The sequence below is a fragment of the Bos indicus genome, chromosome 3 (genome assembly GCF_029378745.1).
Source record: "Bos indicus isolate NIAB-ARS_2022 breed Sahiwal x Tharparkar chromosome 3, NIAB-ARS_B.indTharparkar_mat_pri_1.0, whole genome shotgun sequence".
Taxonomy (NCBI): domain Eukaryota; kingdom Metazoa; phylum Chordata; class Mammalia; order Artiodactyla; family Bovidae; genus Bos; species Bos indicus.
Genome location: NC_091762.1, coordinates 81,143,592 through 81,162,175, shown reverse-complemented (window position 1 = coordinate 81,162,175; position 18,584 = coordinate 81,143,592). Strand labels below are relative to the sequence as shown.

Genomic DNA, 18,584 nt, shown 5'->3' with positions numbered 1-18,584 from the left:
GGGATCTTCCCAACCCAGGGATCAAACCTGCATTGGTAGGCAGATTCTTTACCACTGCATCACCTGGGAAGCCCTCATACTTGGTGTTTATAAGTTACGCACAGGTATTTATACTGTAAATGAGAGCTTTATGTGGTAAGAGTAATAGGACTGGATCTCCTTTCCTTTTCTCTGTACCCCTCATGGGCCACCAGAGTAGTCCTAAAATCATGAACCCCAGGCTATTTCAACACCTTTCCTCCCTGATTCATAAACTAAGAAAGCTTATCTCAAAAGCTGTAACGTAAAAGGTTAGATTATCCTATATGCTGTGGCCAGTGTTCCTCCCTCATCCCCCAACTCTCAACCTCTTGATTTTTTCCAAGGTTAAGACTAGGTTAAACTGCTTTTTCCTTGTGAAGGAACTGACTGTAAACTTTCAAGGCCTGAGCACTTGCTTATTTTGGTTTAAAGGAACCTCAGCCCAGAGGCTCCTATTACAGAGTGAAGTGGGGAGAAGTGGGTTGAAGCCTGCCCTTCCTTTTGTTTCTTTTGTTATGATCTGGTTGTTAAGGGTAGAGAGGGGTGAAAAACAGGGCAAAAGCCCATTGAGCCACTGAGTTGATAACCTTGGCTTTCAGGAGGCTGGGCTGTGTGTTTCCATGACTCTCCTGGAATACCCAGTACAAACTGCTGCCCAAACCAAACCCCATTATAACCTTTTAAGCAAACCTATGTTTTGCTTAAAGAGAGAAGCTGCCGCTCTCAATCGTTTCCCAGAGCTCAGCCTCCTTCGGCTCTCTGGCATGTTAGCACTTGCCTCCTGTTTTTTCCATTGCGTGCCTCCCCAGCTCAGCCACAGGGGCCCCACCTCTCCCAGAATGGGGGTATGTGACCCTGGAGCCCAGACAGCCTTGCACATAAATCTTCCTGGTCCACCTGCAGTTCATCTGTCAGCGGCCGCCCCACTTCTCCACTGGATGTGCTATTCCCACACATCCGTCAGACAACCCTGAAGCCTCCGCGGGCCATTGGAAATTCAGATGGGCCCTGTCCCATCTCCGGGTCTTCATCTGTCTTGTCCTGTATCGTTGCCTGCCAGGCCCAGGCTCTTCCACACTTAAGACCTGAGCTCGGAGCAGATCAGCAGCCACACCACAAGTATGGCCAGTTGCCATCAGGGTACCTTATCTGAACTGGTGCTCTTTTCTCAGCAATAGGTACTCCAGAGCAGCTTATATCATCTTAGAGGCAGAGGAAGATAGGGAACTAGAGAGGCTCAGAGCTTCTGATTGGCTTAAACCAGATATGAACAATTTTTCCAAGTTATCTGCCCTTTTTTGAACTAGAAGCAGGTTTTAGCAATATGACAAGTAATGGTATATTGTAGGGAAGTGAATACAGTAATGAAGGCTTTTAAGTCTCTTCTCGATGCTAGGTATACATGAAAGAAAAATGCACAGCCCCGTGGTTCAAAAGCACAGGTTTGATCTAATTATTCTATTTATTAGCTGAATGACCTTGGGCAAGTTAATCTATCAAAACTATTTATAAAAATAGCATATAGTAAGTACCAAGAGTTGTTGTGAGCATTTAAAAAAAAAACAAGGCATCTCCCAAAATTGCAGTTTCAAAGTGCCTGGCACATAGCAAGCAATGGGTAAATGTTAATTATTGTTATGTTATTGGCTTCTTAGGAGAAATGGGATCTTTAAATGAGGAAAGATCAACAATGAGTGGCACAGACACTGAGTCCTAGACAATTCTGGGAAAGAAGGACCTGAGAAGTCTTCAGAGAGGCAAATGCAGGGCTGGGACTGGAAGAATGAGTAGAACTTAGATCATTTGATCTGGGCGAGCTCACATTTTCCTGCAAATTGGAGGAGCTTGTGGCAGAAAGAGAATGGAACTGGGGATTAGAAGCCCTGGTCTCTCTGTTTTCTACACTTACTCAGCATGAGCTTGGGTGCACCACTGAGCCTTGATTTCCTGATGGTAGAGAAGGGGCCAGGAATATCTGCTTTGCCTGGCTCCCAGCATTGTTGGATGAGTCACGAAAAAATGCTTTGAAAATGGTAAAGTGTGACATAAGAATAAAGTCATTATTAAATCCTTAAATTTAGAAAAAGAAGATCCCAGAAGAGTTCCTGCCTATGATTGTAACTATATAACCTACATGATACTGTGCTGTGGAAGAGGTGCTGATAGCCCTAGTAAGGTCATAGCCCAATGTTAGCACACCCATCCTGACTCTTCCTAGGCTCTTTGGGAGTCTCTATTCATAGTGTCTGAGTCCCTACATCAATTCCCACAGATAATCACAACAATGATAATAATAGTGAACAGTCACTACCATTTATTTGGCACATACGATCAGTTAGACACTCTGCTAAATATTTATAAACATCATCCCTCTTGGTTCTCAAACAATGTCATGAAGCAGCTATTGTTATTTCCAGTTTAGAGGTAATTAATCCCCTGGAGAAGGAAATAGCAACCCACGCCAGTATTCTCGCCTGGGAAATCCCATGGACAGAAGAACCTGGTGAGCTACAGTCTATGGAGTCGCCAAAAAGTCGGACACAACTTAGAGACTAAAACAACAACAAAGTTGAGGCTTAGAGAAATAATTTACTTTGGCTCCATTTACTTAGTAAGTGACAGCTTGATTTGACTCAGATTTCTTTGACTCCAAAGCTTAAGCTCTTTGTGCCATTTTACTGTTAATTTTTAAGGGGAAGAATGCTTCCCCACCCCCCAGATATGTGTCAGTTTTCCTGCGGAGAATTAAGCATGAGTTAAATGAATAAAATGGTTATGTTTAGGGAGTCCCTCTCCGTTACTTATGGCTCCACAGTGTTTCCTTATCACCACCACATGCTCTTCCTAGTCCAGAGACTGGGTATAACAAAGAGAATAATCCCTTGCAGTCATCCTGGGTTTATGTTAATGTAGTCATTCTTACATTTGAACGCCACAAGAAGTTCTTGAAACTGTGTTATCCTGTTGTACTCATGAGGACACCAAGGCTAATGGAAGTCGAGGAACTGACCCAGATTCCCAGCTAATAATTGGGAGAGCTGTCTAGAATATTACAACTGTTACTAATAAAAATAATAGCAAGGGTGTGGTGTTAAATAATCCTATAAACAATGTCCAACATGAAACAATAAGAAGGTTTCCTCCTTGAACCTTGGAATGCAATGGTGTGATGCTTGTGCTTGATGCTTAAAATTATGTCTATGTTACCGACATTTAAATAACCAAATCCTGAAACTTGCTGGAAAATGAAAAGGTTTATTTTCTTGAGTAATAAGGCTGAAATAGAAGGAAAGGGAGATAAGCTAGTAGATTCTTATCACGGCACAAAGGTTTCTGAATGTCAAATGTTAAACTCTTCTACATTCAGTAGGAATTTTGCTCTGAATCTTCAGTTCCCTGGGGTACCTTTCCTGTCTGTGCCTGTCAGCTTCATTGTTATGTATTTTAGATAAAGCTTTCCCCAACATTCAAAACTCCTTCCGGCCCTTCCTTTTAGGACAGAGACATAAATAAAGTGTGTACTATGCCTTTGCATTTTTGTTTTCTTTTACCTTGTTTTACCCATATGCCCACCCTACCTCCAATCTTCAGAAGTATAAAGCTAAGGTAAAAGGAGCTTTTAAAAAAAGGTGGGAGGAGAAGGGGGGCTCTGGGGAAGTATGCAAATGACAGAAATGTCTATGGGAAAATTAAGGGAAGTGAAATTCAGCAAGAAAGAAATTCATTGATGTTGTGATGAAACGTTGTCACTGGAGATGATGACAAATTAGAATCCGTTCCCATGGGGACTGGCCAGCTACCTACTCATCATTTGACCCATAGCTGGATGCTGGCTAGCTGAAGAATTGACCCAAAAGATGACAAGATGGTTTTAGCCCTGTCGTCTCATCAGCATTCAGGAACCCCTTAGGGGATGAAGGGGAGAGGATAAAGAAGGATAAAAGATGAAAGCTGAGCCATGGAAAGAAAAATGTTTTTAATTACACTGAGAAGGATTGTGGGTCCACCTGTAGCTTTTTGTTGAGAATGTCCTTTGTTTTCTTCTGTCTGCAGGGATCATGGCAGGATACAGACCCAGAATCTGTCTGGCCTCTTGGAAGTTTCTGCCTTGGTAGCGGGTCCTCTTGAATTTAACGGATACATTCAGGATTTAATCTCTCTGTGGGCTATCTTTACTCTAATAGATTCTGTTATGCTTGCCGAGCAACCTGGATTTGGTTGGCATGCTAAAAGAGATTGCTTTTAGAGAGGGAAAATCTACCCCATGGTGCAGCGTGAGGTTTCTACTGTGAGTCACCCTCACGGTCCTTGTCCAAAGGGCACCCTGGGGTCATCTCAGGCAGTGGGGTCAAAGGAGGCCAGATCACCCCCTGAGAGTCCAGAGACCCTCAAGCTCCACATGCCTCTTTTATTTTTTTTTCCACATACACAATAGGAATTACAATTTCATCTTACTACTCTGTGATGACAGATAAATTAACTCAGATCAAAACCCAGAGAAAAGTACTGAATTCTGAAGTTCATTTCCTTCAGAATAGGAATGTTACATTTATTCTCTTCTCCTTCCAGGTAATGATCAAACTGGAATACCCAGAACTAATCAGGACAATTTAAGTTAGTTCAGTAGAACTGATAGCACAGTAGTCAGGTAAGGACAGATAGGCATTGTTTTGGAGGGTACGTTACTTCAAATTCATATCCCTTTTTCTTATTGGTGGTAGAATTCAGCAATTCTAAACTTCAAAGTTTTGACTTTCATAGGAATTACGAAAAATTCCAAATGAAATGTAAATTATTAAAATCTAATTCTCGTGAGACTGTGTATGGCTTATGGTATTCTGCCAAGAATTTCATAGCATTGATTCAAATGGGTTTGAAAAGAAATCACGGGAGGTTGTTGGTCTAAGAATTCACAGAGTGAAGCAGTGTTGCACAGAGTGAAGCTTGGGTTCTGAGGCAGAATGTTACTGGTTTTGGATCCCAGCTTTACTACTTACTAGTTTTGTGACCTTGAGCAAGTTTTTTTTAACGATGGAGATGTGTAGTTTGTAGGGTTCCTAGAAGGATTAAATTGTCATATGCTTGTGAGGTGCTTATAACAGTGTCCTACACATGATTAATGTGGGCAGTTTTTAAAAAAAATAAAGCCAGATAGGGTGTCATAACATGGATTCTGAGGAGTTATTGACCAAGAGGAGTGAATCCCAGAGGAGAGAGCTTTCTTCTGAGACCTTTTGTTCATTGTCTTGTGTGTCTGGACTCTGTATGTAAGTAACTGCTTCCACTAATGAAGAATGCCATTTTAGGCCCGCCCTAACTCGAAGGCCAAAGGCAGAGACCACCCTCTGCTCCCCCATCCCCACCAGAGTCCATCTCCCATCACCCAGTAACCACCTCCCACCCCCACCCTAGGGCAATTCCACAGCCAACCCACTCTGTGCCTTGGTGATTATGTTAATGGGAGTTCTATTCCTCAGATTGTGTGATTTTAAAGTTTAAAATTTCAAGCCACTATTGCAGCTTTTCTTAAGTTTGTCTGTGGCACCGTAGCTGAGCAGGTGAATACATAGGTTTTATAGACAAGACAGTTCTGAGTTTTAAATGAGGGAATGAAGTCTTACATTTTGTGGTTCATTGATAAAAAATGTCAGTACTTACATTGCGGGGTCCTGTGCCTAGTATATGGTAAGTACCACTATATGACAGTTATCATAATTTTCTGAAGAATGTTGAAAACTCTTTGCAACAGATTTATAATTTACAGGCTACTGTCTTGATGATTTCAATGCAGTGTCTCTCTCTGAGCAGCTTTGTTTAGCATAGCTTCAACACATTTATCTTATGAAGGAATTCTGCCTATCCTGGGTGTTCTGGTTACTTGTTGCCATGTAAGAACTGCCCTGTGCCACCCCCCCACCCCCAAATATAGTGACATAGACAACTTTCTTCGTGCCTACGGATTCAATGGTTCAGGCATTGCAAAGCTGGCATCTCCGTTCCATAATGCCTAGGACTCCATCAGCGAAGGCCAGGGGCTAGAATTATCCTGAGACTTCTTGACTCATATCCGGAGCAGGCTGAGATGACTTGAAGACTTGCTTAGCTAGAGCTGCCAAGCAAATACTTCACTGTGGCCTCTCCGTGTGTCTTGGACTTCTTACAGCAGGGTGGTTGAGAGCATTCCAAGAGAGACCGGCAGAAGCTGTATGGCTCTTTATCACCTAGCCTTGCAAATTACATAGTGTCTCTTTTTCTGTGCTCTACTGGTAGAAGCCATCATAAGCCTACCCAGAGTCAAGCAGTGGGAGTAGAGGGACCCTCACTTCTCAATGGAGAGCAAATTTTTTATAAAATTACTCGAGTAACGGCTTAATGTTGGATGTGTTAGATCATCTGACTTCTATTAATACCTACAGCAAAGCAAGTCAGACAATCTGTATCCCATCTACTTAACTCTGCCATTGCATAATAAAAGCAGCCAGAAATGATAGGTGAACAAATAATTGGGTTTCAATGAAACTTTATCAATACTGAGCTTCAAATTTCATATAATTACTATCACAAAATTTTTTTTTAAATTTCATTTAAAAATGTAAGAGTCATTCTTCAGTTCAGTTCAGTCACTCAGTCGTGTCCAACTCTTTGCGACCCTGTGAACGCAGCACACCAGGCCTACCTGTCCATCACCAACTCCCGGAGTCCACACAAACCCATGTCCATAGAGTCGGTGATTCCATCCAACCATCTCATCCTCTGTCATCCCCTTCTCCTCCTGCCCCCAATCCCTCCCAGCATCAGGGTCTTTTCAAATGAGTCAGCTCTTCACATCAGGTGGCCAAAGTACTGGAGTTTCAGCTTTAACATCAGTCCTTCCAGTGAACACCCAGGACTGATCTCCTTTAGGATGGACTGGTTGGATCTCCTTGCAGTCCAAAGGACTCTCAAGAGTCTTCTCCAACACCACAGTTCAAAAGCATCAATTCTTCAGCCCTCAGCTTTCTTTATAGTCCAACTCTCACATCCATACATGACCACTAGAAAAACCATAGCCTTGACTAGATGGACCTTTGTTGCCAAGTAATGTCTCTGCTTTTTAATATGCTGTCTAGGTTGATCATAACTTTCCCTCCAAGGAGTAAGAGTCTTTTAATGCCATGGCTGCAGTCACCATCTGCAATGATTTTGGAGCCCAGAAAAATAAAGTCAGCCACTGTTTCCACTGTTTCCCCATCTATTTCCCATGAAGTGATGGGACTGGATGGCATGATCTTAGTTTTCTGAATGCTGAGCTTTAAGCCAACTTTTTCACTCTCCTCTTTCACTTTCATCAAGAGGCTCTTTAGTTCTTCACTTTCTGCCCTAAGGGTGGTGTCATCTTCATAACTGAGGTTATTGATATTTCTCCTGGCAATCTCAATTCCAGCTGTGCTTCATCCAGCCCAGCGTTTCTCCTGATGTACTCTGCATATACGTTAAAAAAGCAGGATGACAATACACAGCCTTGACGTACTCCTTTTCCTATTTGGAACCAGCCTGTTTTTCCATGACCAGTTCTAACTGTTACTTCCTTACCTGCATATAGGTTTCTCAGGAGGCAGGTCAGGTGGTCTGGTATTACTATCTCTTTCAGAATTTCCCACAGTTTATTGTGATCCACACAGTCAAAGGCTTTGGCATCATCAATAAAGCAGAAATAGATGTTTTTCTGGAATTCTCATGTTTTTTTATGATTCAGCAGATATTGGCAATTTGATCTCTTGTTCCTCTGCCTTTTCTAAATCCAGCTTGAGCATCTGGAAGTTCACGGTTCACATATTGCTAAAGCCTGGCTTGCAGAATTTTGAGCGTTACTTTACTAGTGTGTGAGATGAGTACAATTGTGCAGTAGTTTGAGCATTCTTTGGCATTGCCTTTCTTTGGGATTGGAATGAAAACGGAAAACTTTTCCAGTCCTGTGGCCACTGCTGAGTTCCCCACATTTGCTGGCATATTGAGTGCAACACTTTCACAGCATCATCTTTTAGGATTTGAAATAGCTCAACTGGAATTCCATCACCTCAACTAGCTTTGGGTGATACTTCCTAAGGCCCACTTGACTTCAGATTCCAGGATTTCTGGCTCTAGGTGAGTGATCACACCATCATGATTATCTGCTCTGTGAAGATCTTTTTTGTACAGTTTTTCTGTGTATTCTTGCCACCTCTTCTTAATATCTTCTTTTTTTGTTAGGTCCCTACCATTTCTGTCCTTTATTGAGCCCATCTTTACATGAAATATTCTCTTGGTATCTCTAGTTATCTTGAAGAGATCTCTAGTCTTTCCCATTCTATTGTTTTCCTCTATTTCTTTGCATTGATCACTGATCTTTCCTTGCTGTTCTTTGGAACTCTGCATTCAAATGGGTATATCTTTCCTTTTCTCCTTTGCTTTTTGCTTCCCTTCTTTTCACAGCTATTTGTAAGGCCTCCTCAGACAGCCATTTTGCTTTTTTGCATTTCTTTTTCTTGGGGATGCCTTTTACAAATAAGTAAAGAGCCAGATTAGAATATCATGATGAGCTAGATCTGACTTTTTTAAAGTTAGAATTCTCTAACTGTGTAGAAGAGACACTTGGGTAGTTCTCAAGTGTTTGTATGTTTGAATGTATGTAAGAGAAAGACAAATGTTTGCATTTTTTCCTTCATTTTTAAAGTGAATTTGTGACGATGTTATTTGGAATTTCAGTCCTTTCAAGCACACTTTATTCTGTTACAGAAAATTTGTTCCCAAGGGCAGTCATGAACTACACTTGTAGGTGGGAAATTCGTGATATTTATTTTTGAACTTAAAGATAAAAGACAGAATTTGTTCTTAATGGAGTTTCAGAAATACATGTTTATTTTTGAAGTAAGTATCCCATGTTTTTAAAGAGGTTGTGATCCTTAGACCAAAAGATAAGGTTGATGATTCTCTGGGATAATTTTTTTTTTTACCAAGTATTTTTTGTAAGTGCAAATTATTTAGTTTTAGATTTAATGAACATAAAATTGCATTTCAATAAATATAACAAGATATATTACATAGAAAAATGGCCATAAAATCTTTGTAAACTGTTTACTTAACATATGTGTATGAGTGATTAATATAGACAGTCATTATTCATAGTTTTTTCTTCAGTTATAACTAAGCAAAAAGTTACATGCAAAAAAAAGTGTTATACATTTTTTGCACATTTTGAATCAACACCATCCAAATCAATATTCATTAACTATTTTTATCTGCCATCAATGTTAGGCAGTGTAGTAGTTGATGAAAATACAGATGAACAAAAACATATGTAGTACCTGCCCTTACAGAGCATGCAGTCTAGTAGGGTAACCAGATGTCAAACAGATGATAGCATAAGGGGAGAGTGCAGAGCACTGTAAGAATATACATTAGGTTTTTAAGCTTGACCTGTTACTGGGCTTCCCTGGTGGCTCAGTGGTAAAGAATCGGCCTGCATGAAGGAGACCCAGGTTCAGCTGCAGGGTAACGAAGATCCCCTGGAAGAGGAAATGGCTCCAGTATTCTTGCCTGGGAAATCCATGAACAGAGGAACCTCTCAGGCTACAGTCCATGAGGTCACAGAGACTCTGACACAAATGAGCAACTAATACTGCTGCTGTCTCTCATCCTCAACTGTCCATTAAAAATGAGAGTCTAGAAAAAAAGGTTTGTTGGATTAGTGCAAACTGCTGTACAGCATATCTGCTAATAATGAATGGTGATATCTCTGTATTTAGGCTACATTTTGAAGAACTACAGGCATATTTGATGGCTTCTTCCATGTCACTTTGGGAAAGAAAAACCAAAGAATGAAATAGAAATGTGCAAATGTTGAAATTTTTTTACACTTTTTTTCCTCCTTAAGGTATCATTTTGAATGGATGGAAAACTAACCTAGAAGAACAGTTTGGGACCTATTGGCTGGATTACAAATTGGGCTAATTATCTTTGATTTTTCTCTACATTAGGTTTCTCAAATGGGGCATCATTGATTTCTGGGGCCACATAATTCCTGGTTACCAAGAGTTGTTCTGTGCATCACAGGACATGTAGGAGGATCCTGGCCTCTACCCACCATGCGCCAGTATCATTCTCCACCAAGTTATAACAACCAAAATGTCTCCAAACTTTGCCCAGTGCCCCCCGAGAGGCAAAATCACCAGTGGGACATTTAAACCACGTCTGTACATTTTATTACAAAGACCTCAACAAGAATAATGTATTTTTTTTTTTTTTTTTTTAAATAGTGAAAACTCTTAACTTTTACAGGTGGGCATGTTGGTTTTTGAGACACACAGTTCCTCCTTTGAAAATGCTGAAATGAATTTGAGCAACCTATTATCACATTAAACATTACACTCATACTCTCTTTCTGGTATCTGGACATTTTTCTAAACTTTATAGTGTGTACAACATTTAACAAGGTTGAGAACCTCAGTTATTTAATTGAAACTCTGGAAGTGCCAGAGTGTCACTGATACAAAATCAAAATTTAAAAGCAACTTGAAAGGAATAAATGAAGATATTCTGATTTGGCTCCATGTTCTCAGCTTGTAAGCTACCGGATTGTGTGCGATGCATGACCCAAAGGAGATGATTAGTTCTCCTCTAGTGTGCTGGTAATGAATAGCTCTACAAAACCAATTAGCTATAATTCTATCAGTCATTTCATTTGGGTAACATTTTGTTTAAGGGGAAGAAAAACAACACTTGTTTTCCTTGGAGATCTGTAATTAAGCTGTGATATTTGGTGGGGACAACCGAGGAAAAAGCAGTATGCTTAGCAATTTGCTTTTGCTTTTCCCATATGAAAGTGTATTATGATGTAGTGGTCTGTTAAGAAAGACATTTGCCCATGTTAAATGTATAACAGACCAAATACAAGTCTATTTCTAACTATATATATTTTATTTTATATGGATGTCTGCACTGTACAACTTCAGAGATTCTCCATTCACATGGAAGGCTGTGAATGGTGCCCCCTGGAGCTGTGTAACAGAAAAGACTACATATCATTTCCCTTACTGTATTTTCCTCCTTAAAAATCTGTGTGAATCCAGAATTATGAATAGTGGCATTTCTTTCTTCCAGTCACTATTTTGCTCTGTAACCCCTAACACCCACTGCCATGTCAACAATAATATCAATAGGCTGTTTTCTCCACCCAGGGCATTTTTATGGATCGGTATTGTTCTATCTGAATTTGAACACATGAGTAGTTCTTAATGTGTCTTTATCTATTATAAGATAGAAGTTATTATATTACCACAGATTAAGTATTCTTCTGTGACTTTTGGGTATTTGGCAATTTTTATTTAACTTTACATAATGAAATAAGCCATGAATATGTTTTTGTTTTACCAGAAGTATAGACAGCTTGTGACAAAAGTTAATGTATAGTTGAAAGTACAATGGGTTGATGTCCTGGTCTTTTGATTGATTTTGCTTACTCTCATCCCACAGCTAGCCAAAAAAATCCGAGAGAAGTTCAACCGTTACTTGGATGTGGTCAACCGGAATAAGCAAGTTGTAGAAGCATCCTACACAGCTCACCTGACCTCTCCCCTAACTGCGATTCAAGACTGCTGTACCATCCCACCTTCCATGATGGAGTAAGGCTTGGAATTTTTTGTTGTTTAAGCCAGGAATTGAACTGCCTTCCATTCATATTTAAAATACCTATTTGTTTATTGCAAAATGTATTCCTATCTTAAATAAGCCCTTTACTTTTATATAGACAAGTAATTTTTAAAGAAGTGTGACTATATGCAGGAAATTCCTGGATCTTCCCTGCTCACCTTTTTGTCAAGCTGGAGACTAGGTTCAGAAATGCCAAATATTGTTTGAGTCCAGAGTTGACTAAGTCTTGAAAATTGCAAACATTTTTTCATTTGTTAACTAATGGGTCATGAATAAGATAGTCTCATTGACTGAGCTGATTTGCCTAATTTAAGGGTCTGCCTTTCATCCTTGACACATTAGTAGCAAAAATTCCCTCATCAGTCCTGGGTGTTCATTGGAAGGACTGATGTTGAAGCTGAAACTCCAATACTTCGGCCACCTGATGTGAAGAGCTGACTCATTTGAAAAGACCCTGATGCTGGGAAAGATTGAGGGCAGGCGAAGAAGGGGACGAGAGAGGATGAGATGGTTGGATGGCATCACTGACTCAATGAACATGGATTTGTGTGGACTCCGGGAGTTGGTGATGGACAGGCAGGCCTGGCGTGCAGCGGTTCATGGGGTCGCAGAGAGTTGGACATGACTGAGTGACTGAAGTGAACTGAACATCCTTTATAGTGTCCTTAAAACTACCAAGGTAGATATGGCTTCAGATAATATTGAAACAGAATGGTTGAGGATATTTTTATTGACATAGTGATATTTGTATCTGGTTGAGGATATTTTATTTATTGGCGTATGTGTGTGTTTGTTGCTCAATTGTGTCTGACTCTTTACAACCCCATAGACTGTAGCCTGCCAGCCTCCTCTCTCCATGGAATTCTCCAGGCATGAACACTGGAGTGGGTAGTCATTCCCTTCTCCAGGGGATCTTCCCAACCCAAGGATCAAACCGGGGTCTCCCACATTTCAGGCAGTTCTTTACCATCTGAGCCACCAGGGAAGCTGTTCATTGGCATAGTGATATTTATATCTGGAGGGGTATAGGGTTATATGATGCTGGAAATTGTAGAGGGAAGAACAGTTATTTCCAGGTACAAAGATTTTGACTTGGTCTCTAATTAGCTGAGTAGCCATAATCTAGTTACTTAACGTTCTATTTTTATATGCAGTTTTCTATCAGTGGATAATAATCTTCATGATACCAAGTTAGAATTGGCTATTTAGAATGACTAAAAGAAGTTAACATACTCTAAAATTATGAGTGTAAAAGTTACCATATCTAGTGTGTATCACTCTTCTTTTTGCATAAGCGCTCTTAAAGCTATGCAAAGGATGAAAACAACACAATTCTTTGGTAGTTAAATGACCCTTTGCTTCCTACAAAGAAGTTTTTACTTATTATATTTTGTTAGTGGGCTATGTAGGTAACCGAGCATCCTCAGATCATTTTATTTCTCTGTATGATGTTAAGATGAGACTTTCTCTCTGGCTTACCTGTGTGCATAGTAGCTATTTACTAACCTAAACAGAAAGTATATACATTTTGGAATGAGACTGTCCAGATATGAATCTTAACTCCAGGAGTTGGTATTCAGGGGGTCTCAGATAGGTGACAGCTTTGACTGAGCCTTGCTTCATCCCTAGAATGGAAATAATAATGGATATTTCACAGGATATTATGAGCATTTTTTTGAAATCGTATAAGAAAGTACTTTGCAAATTGTAATGTTCTGAGCAAATATATACTTTCCTATCATAGTGAACATTTCATTTTTTGTTTATTAGGTTTAATCAAAGAAGAAGTTCTTTTTTTTTATAGTCGGGGCATTGGTAACTTAATGTTTTCAACAATTTGCCTCTAATCTAAAAATAAAATAAGAGTCCATTGGGCTTTAAACCAAAGAAAAAAAATCATTTCCTGACTGAGGAAAAAAGATAGGATAGTAAGGGAGAAGTCCTTACACCTTACAGCGTAGCTTAAAACACTGGTTCTCAACTAAGATGATTTCCACTCCCCTTCATCCCCAGGGAGATTTGGCAGTATCTGGAAACATGTTCAGTTGTCACAGTTGGAAGGTGGAAACAGTTGCTCCTAGTGAGGAGAGGCCAGGGATGCTGTAAACTTCCTGCAATACACAGGACAGTCCTCCAAAGAATTGTCTGACTCTCAATGTCAGTAGTGCAGAAGTTGCCTCAAAAATAGGGGATCTTCATGAAATTTCTAAGTAGAACATGGCTCTAGGTGAAACAAAAAGCTTGAATTGACTGACGTCTACTTGTAAATCTACCCAATATGTCACCTTTCCATTTTTTTCCCACCTCATGAATTTCTTTTAATGTTTCAACAGGCAATATAACCATTTGTCTCACTCCATAGCTTCCTATCACCTCTTTTTCCCCCTCTCCTTCTTTACCTTTGCCCCTGGAAGAATTCATTGTTCCTCATCTTTGTTCCCATAGTGAGTTTCCGTCACCTCTATTACGGTGCAGAACTGAATGGACCACGTGTTGTTGGTAGGTACACCTCCCCTGCTGTTCTGGGCAGGGATTACAGCTCATCCATTTTCATCCCAGTGCCTCACAACTGGGTTTGATTACTATGTGCTGGAATCTGAAATGACTTGAATATGGGGATGAGTCAGGGGTGAGAAATTAAACTATTATTGGGTGGGACCAAATACTGAACATAATTAAATAGTGAGAGCAAACCGTGACACAGCAGAGAAGTGCTCTGGTTCCTCAAAGCAGAGAAGTGTACCAGATGGATGGCTTCACAAAGGATTCTGTGTGCACATTGGGGAACCCCTTTTCCATTCAGTGGTTAGGACTCCACACTTCCATTTCCAGGGCCACAGGTTTGATCCCTGGTAAGGAAACTAAGACCCCTGCAAGCTGCATGGCATGGGGAAAAGAGGTGTCCCTCTCGGACCTCGGGATTATCATACTAAGTGAAGTAAGTTAGAGAAAAATAAACACTACACAATAGCACTTACATGTGGAATCTAAAAAAATGGTACAAATGAATTTATTTACAAAACAAATACACTCACAGTCATAGAAGACAAATTTATGGTGACCAAAGAGGAAAGGGAGAAGGATAAACTGGGAGTATGAGATTAAGAGATACTGCTGCTGCTAAGTCGCTTCAGTCGTGTCCGACTCTGTGCGACCCCATAGACGGCAGCCCACCAGGCTCACCCGTCCCTGGGATTCTCCAGGCAAGAACACTGGAGTGGGTTGCCATTTCCTTCTCCAATGCATGAAAGTGAAATCGCTCAGTTGTGTCCAACTCTTAACGACCCCATGGACTGCAGCCCACCAGGCTCCTCCATCCATGGGATTTTCCAGGCAAGTAAGAGATACTACCATGTATAAAATAAACAATAAGAATTTACTGTATAACATAATACCTTGAAATAGCCTATAAAATGGAAAAGAACCCCCAAAAAAGATACATATCTGAATCACTTTGTACACTTGAAACTAACACAATATTGTGAACCAGCTATATTTCAATTTTCTTTTTTAAAAAATGTGCATCTTGTTTGATCTGGTCATTTGGAGGGATATTTCAAGAAATAAAGACATGTTAATAAAGATAAATTTGTTTTAAAAGTCATTGTAATGCCATTTGGAATAGAGAATATTGTAAATATTCTAAATTTCTAATAATAGCTAAGTTAAGGAAATTATATCCCATGCATAAAAGTGATAACATAAAATGTAACCATGCCATAGAAGAGAATTTTCTAAAAAAAAAAAAAAGAAGAGAATTTTCTGCCTTGTGAAAATGGCGCTACATGCTTACACACATGTATACTTTGAAGGTTTAGACAGATTTACATCAGAATGTTTTGGAGTAAAGACAGTGATTTACATTTTGAATATGCTGAGATAAGGGTTGAAGTCTGAAATGCAGGTCATCCAGACATTTGGCAATAACCAGTGATCTGCCTTTAAGTGAATATAATAAAATATAAAGTGTAGTTTCTGCCCTCCAGGAATCTGTCATTTAGTTCAGTTTGCCATCTAAGAGACTTGAATTACACTCCTAACATGCGGGGTAAGCAGGTTGGTACTCCTCTAAATGCTGGACTTGTGTTGAAAGCAGAAACACTGTGCAGCTGCACTGCAGTCTTCTCTCCTCACTAGGAGTGGTGACAGAGCCAGGAACTGCCATTTGGGGTGAATCTTGTACAACCAGAGCAGTTCTCATGATAAAGCTAAGCGATCAGAAGATAGACGGATGGCAAAAAACATGTTCCCTCTAGCGACATCTTAAACAAAGATCTGATCACAACTGTCTGTAGCTGAAAATGGCAAGTGACAACTACCCTTCTCGTAGACAGAGTCTTCTTGGCTTAGCAAAAGGCTCTCTTACCAGGGAATGTATGTAGGAATTTTTGCAGTGAACACTGAGCTGATGCTTTTCTAGCCATTGACTAAACACAAACACTTGTTAAAATTAAAAGGGCCTCTTACCTTTTTAATGAAGGTTCAAATATGGGAAGAGTTAATAGTAAGTTACTGCCGTAAACCAGGGTTGGAATCCTTAGCTGCCCCTTTTTTCAGTTTCTCATAAAATGCTTTAGTCTGCATTTTCTAACTGTTGTGTTATCCTATTGAGGACATTTTCAGTTCTCTCTTTCTTATATTTCAATCCTTCTGAAAAAGTCTACATTTTGAATCTCAGGGAGTTCATGTTGGAATTAAATGCAGAAAGGAAGAACTGCAAGTCTTGGAAAGCAATTTAAGAACATGACTAAAAACAGTTTATATTATCCTCTATGTCAAGATAATGCTTTTTCTCTTATGGAAATAACATAAAATTTATTTTTAAAATGAATACACCTAAATTTTAAAATGCATTAATTTAAATGAAAATATTAAGTGAATGTAACCAAAGCCTTAAAGATGATTGACATAAATAACTACTGAAGTTAATGAAAACTGGACTGAAGATTGTTGAGAAAAATCCTTCTAAATTGTAAGATTTTACCATTCTATAAAGCAAACTCTTTATACCCATGAACTGGTCACATGCATATATGATAATATTGCCATTACAGTAAACATAAGCAACTGGACTTGAAATAAGGGATCGCTGGTTTTACATCTGGATCTCAGCATTCAAAAAACTAATATCATGGCATCCGATCCCATCACTTCATGGCAAATAGATGGGGAAACAATGGAAGCAGGCAGATTTAATTTTCTTGGGCTCCAAATCACTGCAGATGGTGACTGCAGCCATGAAAGTAGAAGACACATACCCTTGAAAGAAAAGCTATGAGAAACCTAGACACTGTATTAGAAAGCAGACACATCACTTTGCTGACAAAGTCCATATAGTCAAAGCTATGGTTTTTTCCAGTAGTCATGTATGGATGTGAGAGTTGGACCATAAAGAAAGCTAAGCGCCAAAGAATTAATGTTTTCAAATTGTGATGCTGAAGAAGACTCCAACAGAGGATGAGATGTTTGGATGGGATCACTGACTCAATGGACGTGAGTTTGAGCAAACTCCAGGGAAGCCTGGCGTGATACAGTTCACGAGGTTGCAAAAAGTCAGACATGAACAACATTCTTAAATATATAGGCCCTGTAAACATTTTAAAAAATGTAGCACTGACCCAAGAGCACTTAAGGTACTTATTACTAACATTGTGTCTGTAGCCCATTGATCTTGCTTCTCCAACTTTATTAAAGACAAGTTAGTTACCTGGCCAATATTTTTATGATTGATTTTTTTATCCAATTACTAATTTTTATTTTTTAGGCCTAGAATTTTATTTTTACTGATGTATAATCCATATTTGATTTTTGTCACTAAAACTTGATAATGATTTTTCTTCTTTTTTTTCCTTTTGAACACACCACGGGGCACATGGGGTCTTAGTTCCCTGACAGGGATCAAGGCCATGCACCCTGCAGTGGGAATGCAGAGTCTTAACCACTAGACCACCAGGAAGTCTCATGATAATGCATATTTTTTTAAAAATAAGATAAAATGCCCAGCTCTGAAGAGAGAGAATATTCTTTTATACAATATTCTGCAGAATCCACCCTGAAGCTTATACTGTGATGACTACAGACAGAACCTGCAAAGCAGCAGAAAATTGATTTTTCAGGTGATTTTGATACTTTCATTCTCAGACCAGTCAACTTTTCTTACTCAGGAGTCCTTAAAATTAATTACTTTGTACAGAGTCCTGTATAGTGATTTGATATTCCATTAATATTTACTGAAGGAATGATCTGAAGAATTAATGTTTTCTTATGGGGGGGAGCAGGCTATGACTTAATCTACAGCAAACTCATTTTCAATGGTATCACGTTCAGTTCAGTTCAGTTCAGTTCAGTTGCTCAATCGTGTCCGACTATTTGCGACCCCATGAATTGCAGCACTCCAGGCTTCCCTGTCTATCACCAACTCCCAGAGTTCACCCAAACTCATGTCCATTGAGTCAGTGATGCCATCTCATCCTCTGTCATCCCATTCTCCTCCTGCCCTGGCAATAGTCAGCTCCAGTGAAGAGCAGCTCCCTTTGAAGACAGGGCCTGTATTCTCCCCTTCACCACAGACTCCACTACTCCCTATTGCTTCACACCCAACCCATTCCCCTAACAATCATTACCTACTGGACCCACATTAGCATGTGATTTTGCAACTCCCAATCTGAGAAGACTATATAATATTAATAAATTTTATAAGTGTCTTAAGCATACATGTTGTTTTGTCACATTTATATATAGTCACCTTTTGCATATACCAAAAATATCTATTTCTGAAACCTGCCACAGAAATGGGAATGTGCTCTGCACATCTGAAACTGTTGTTTAGTCACTAACCCTTGACTTTTTTTTATAAGCCAGTCAATAATCTTGTCTTCAACATCTCTTAATTCCAT

General features: G+C 39.6%; 1 protein-coding gene across 1 annotated transcript in view; it reads left to right on the top strand.

The window, feature by feature from the left end:
- CACHD1 (cache domain containing 1) overlaps nt 1-18,584 on the top strand; it is a 234,983-nt gene that overhangs the window by 118,616 nt on the left and 97,783 nt on the right. Inside the window, exon 3 of the mRNA XM_019957321.2 lies at nt 11,512-11,660. Within this exon, the coding sequence (XP_019812880.2) occupies nt 11,512-11,660 (149 nt within the window). The remainder of the gene's footprint in view (nt 1-11,511; nt 11,661-18,584) is intronic.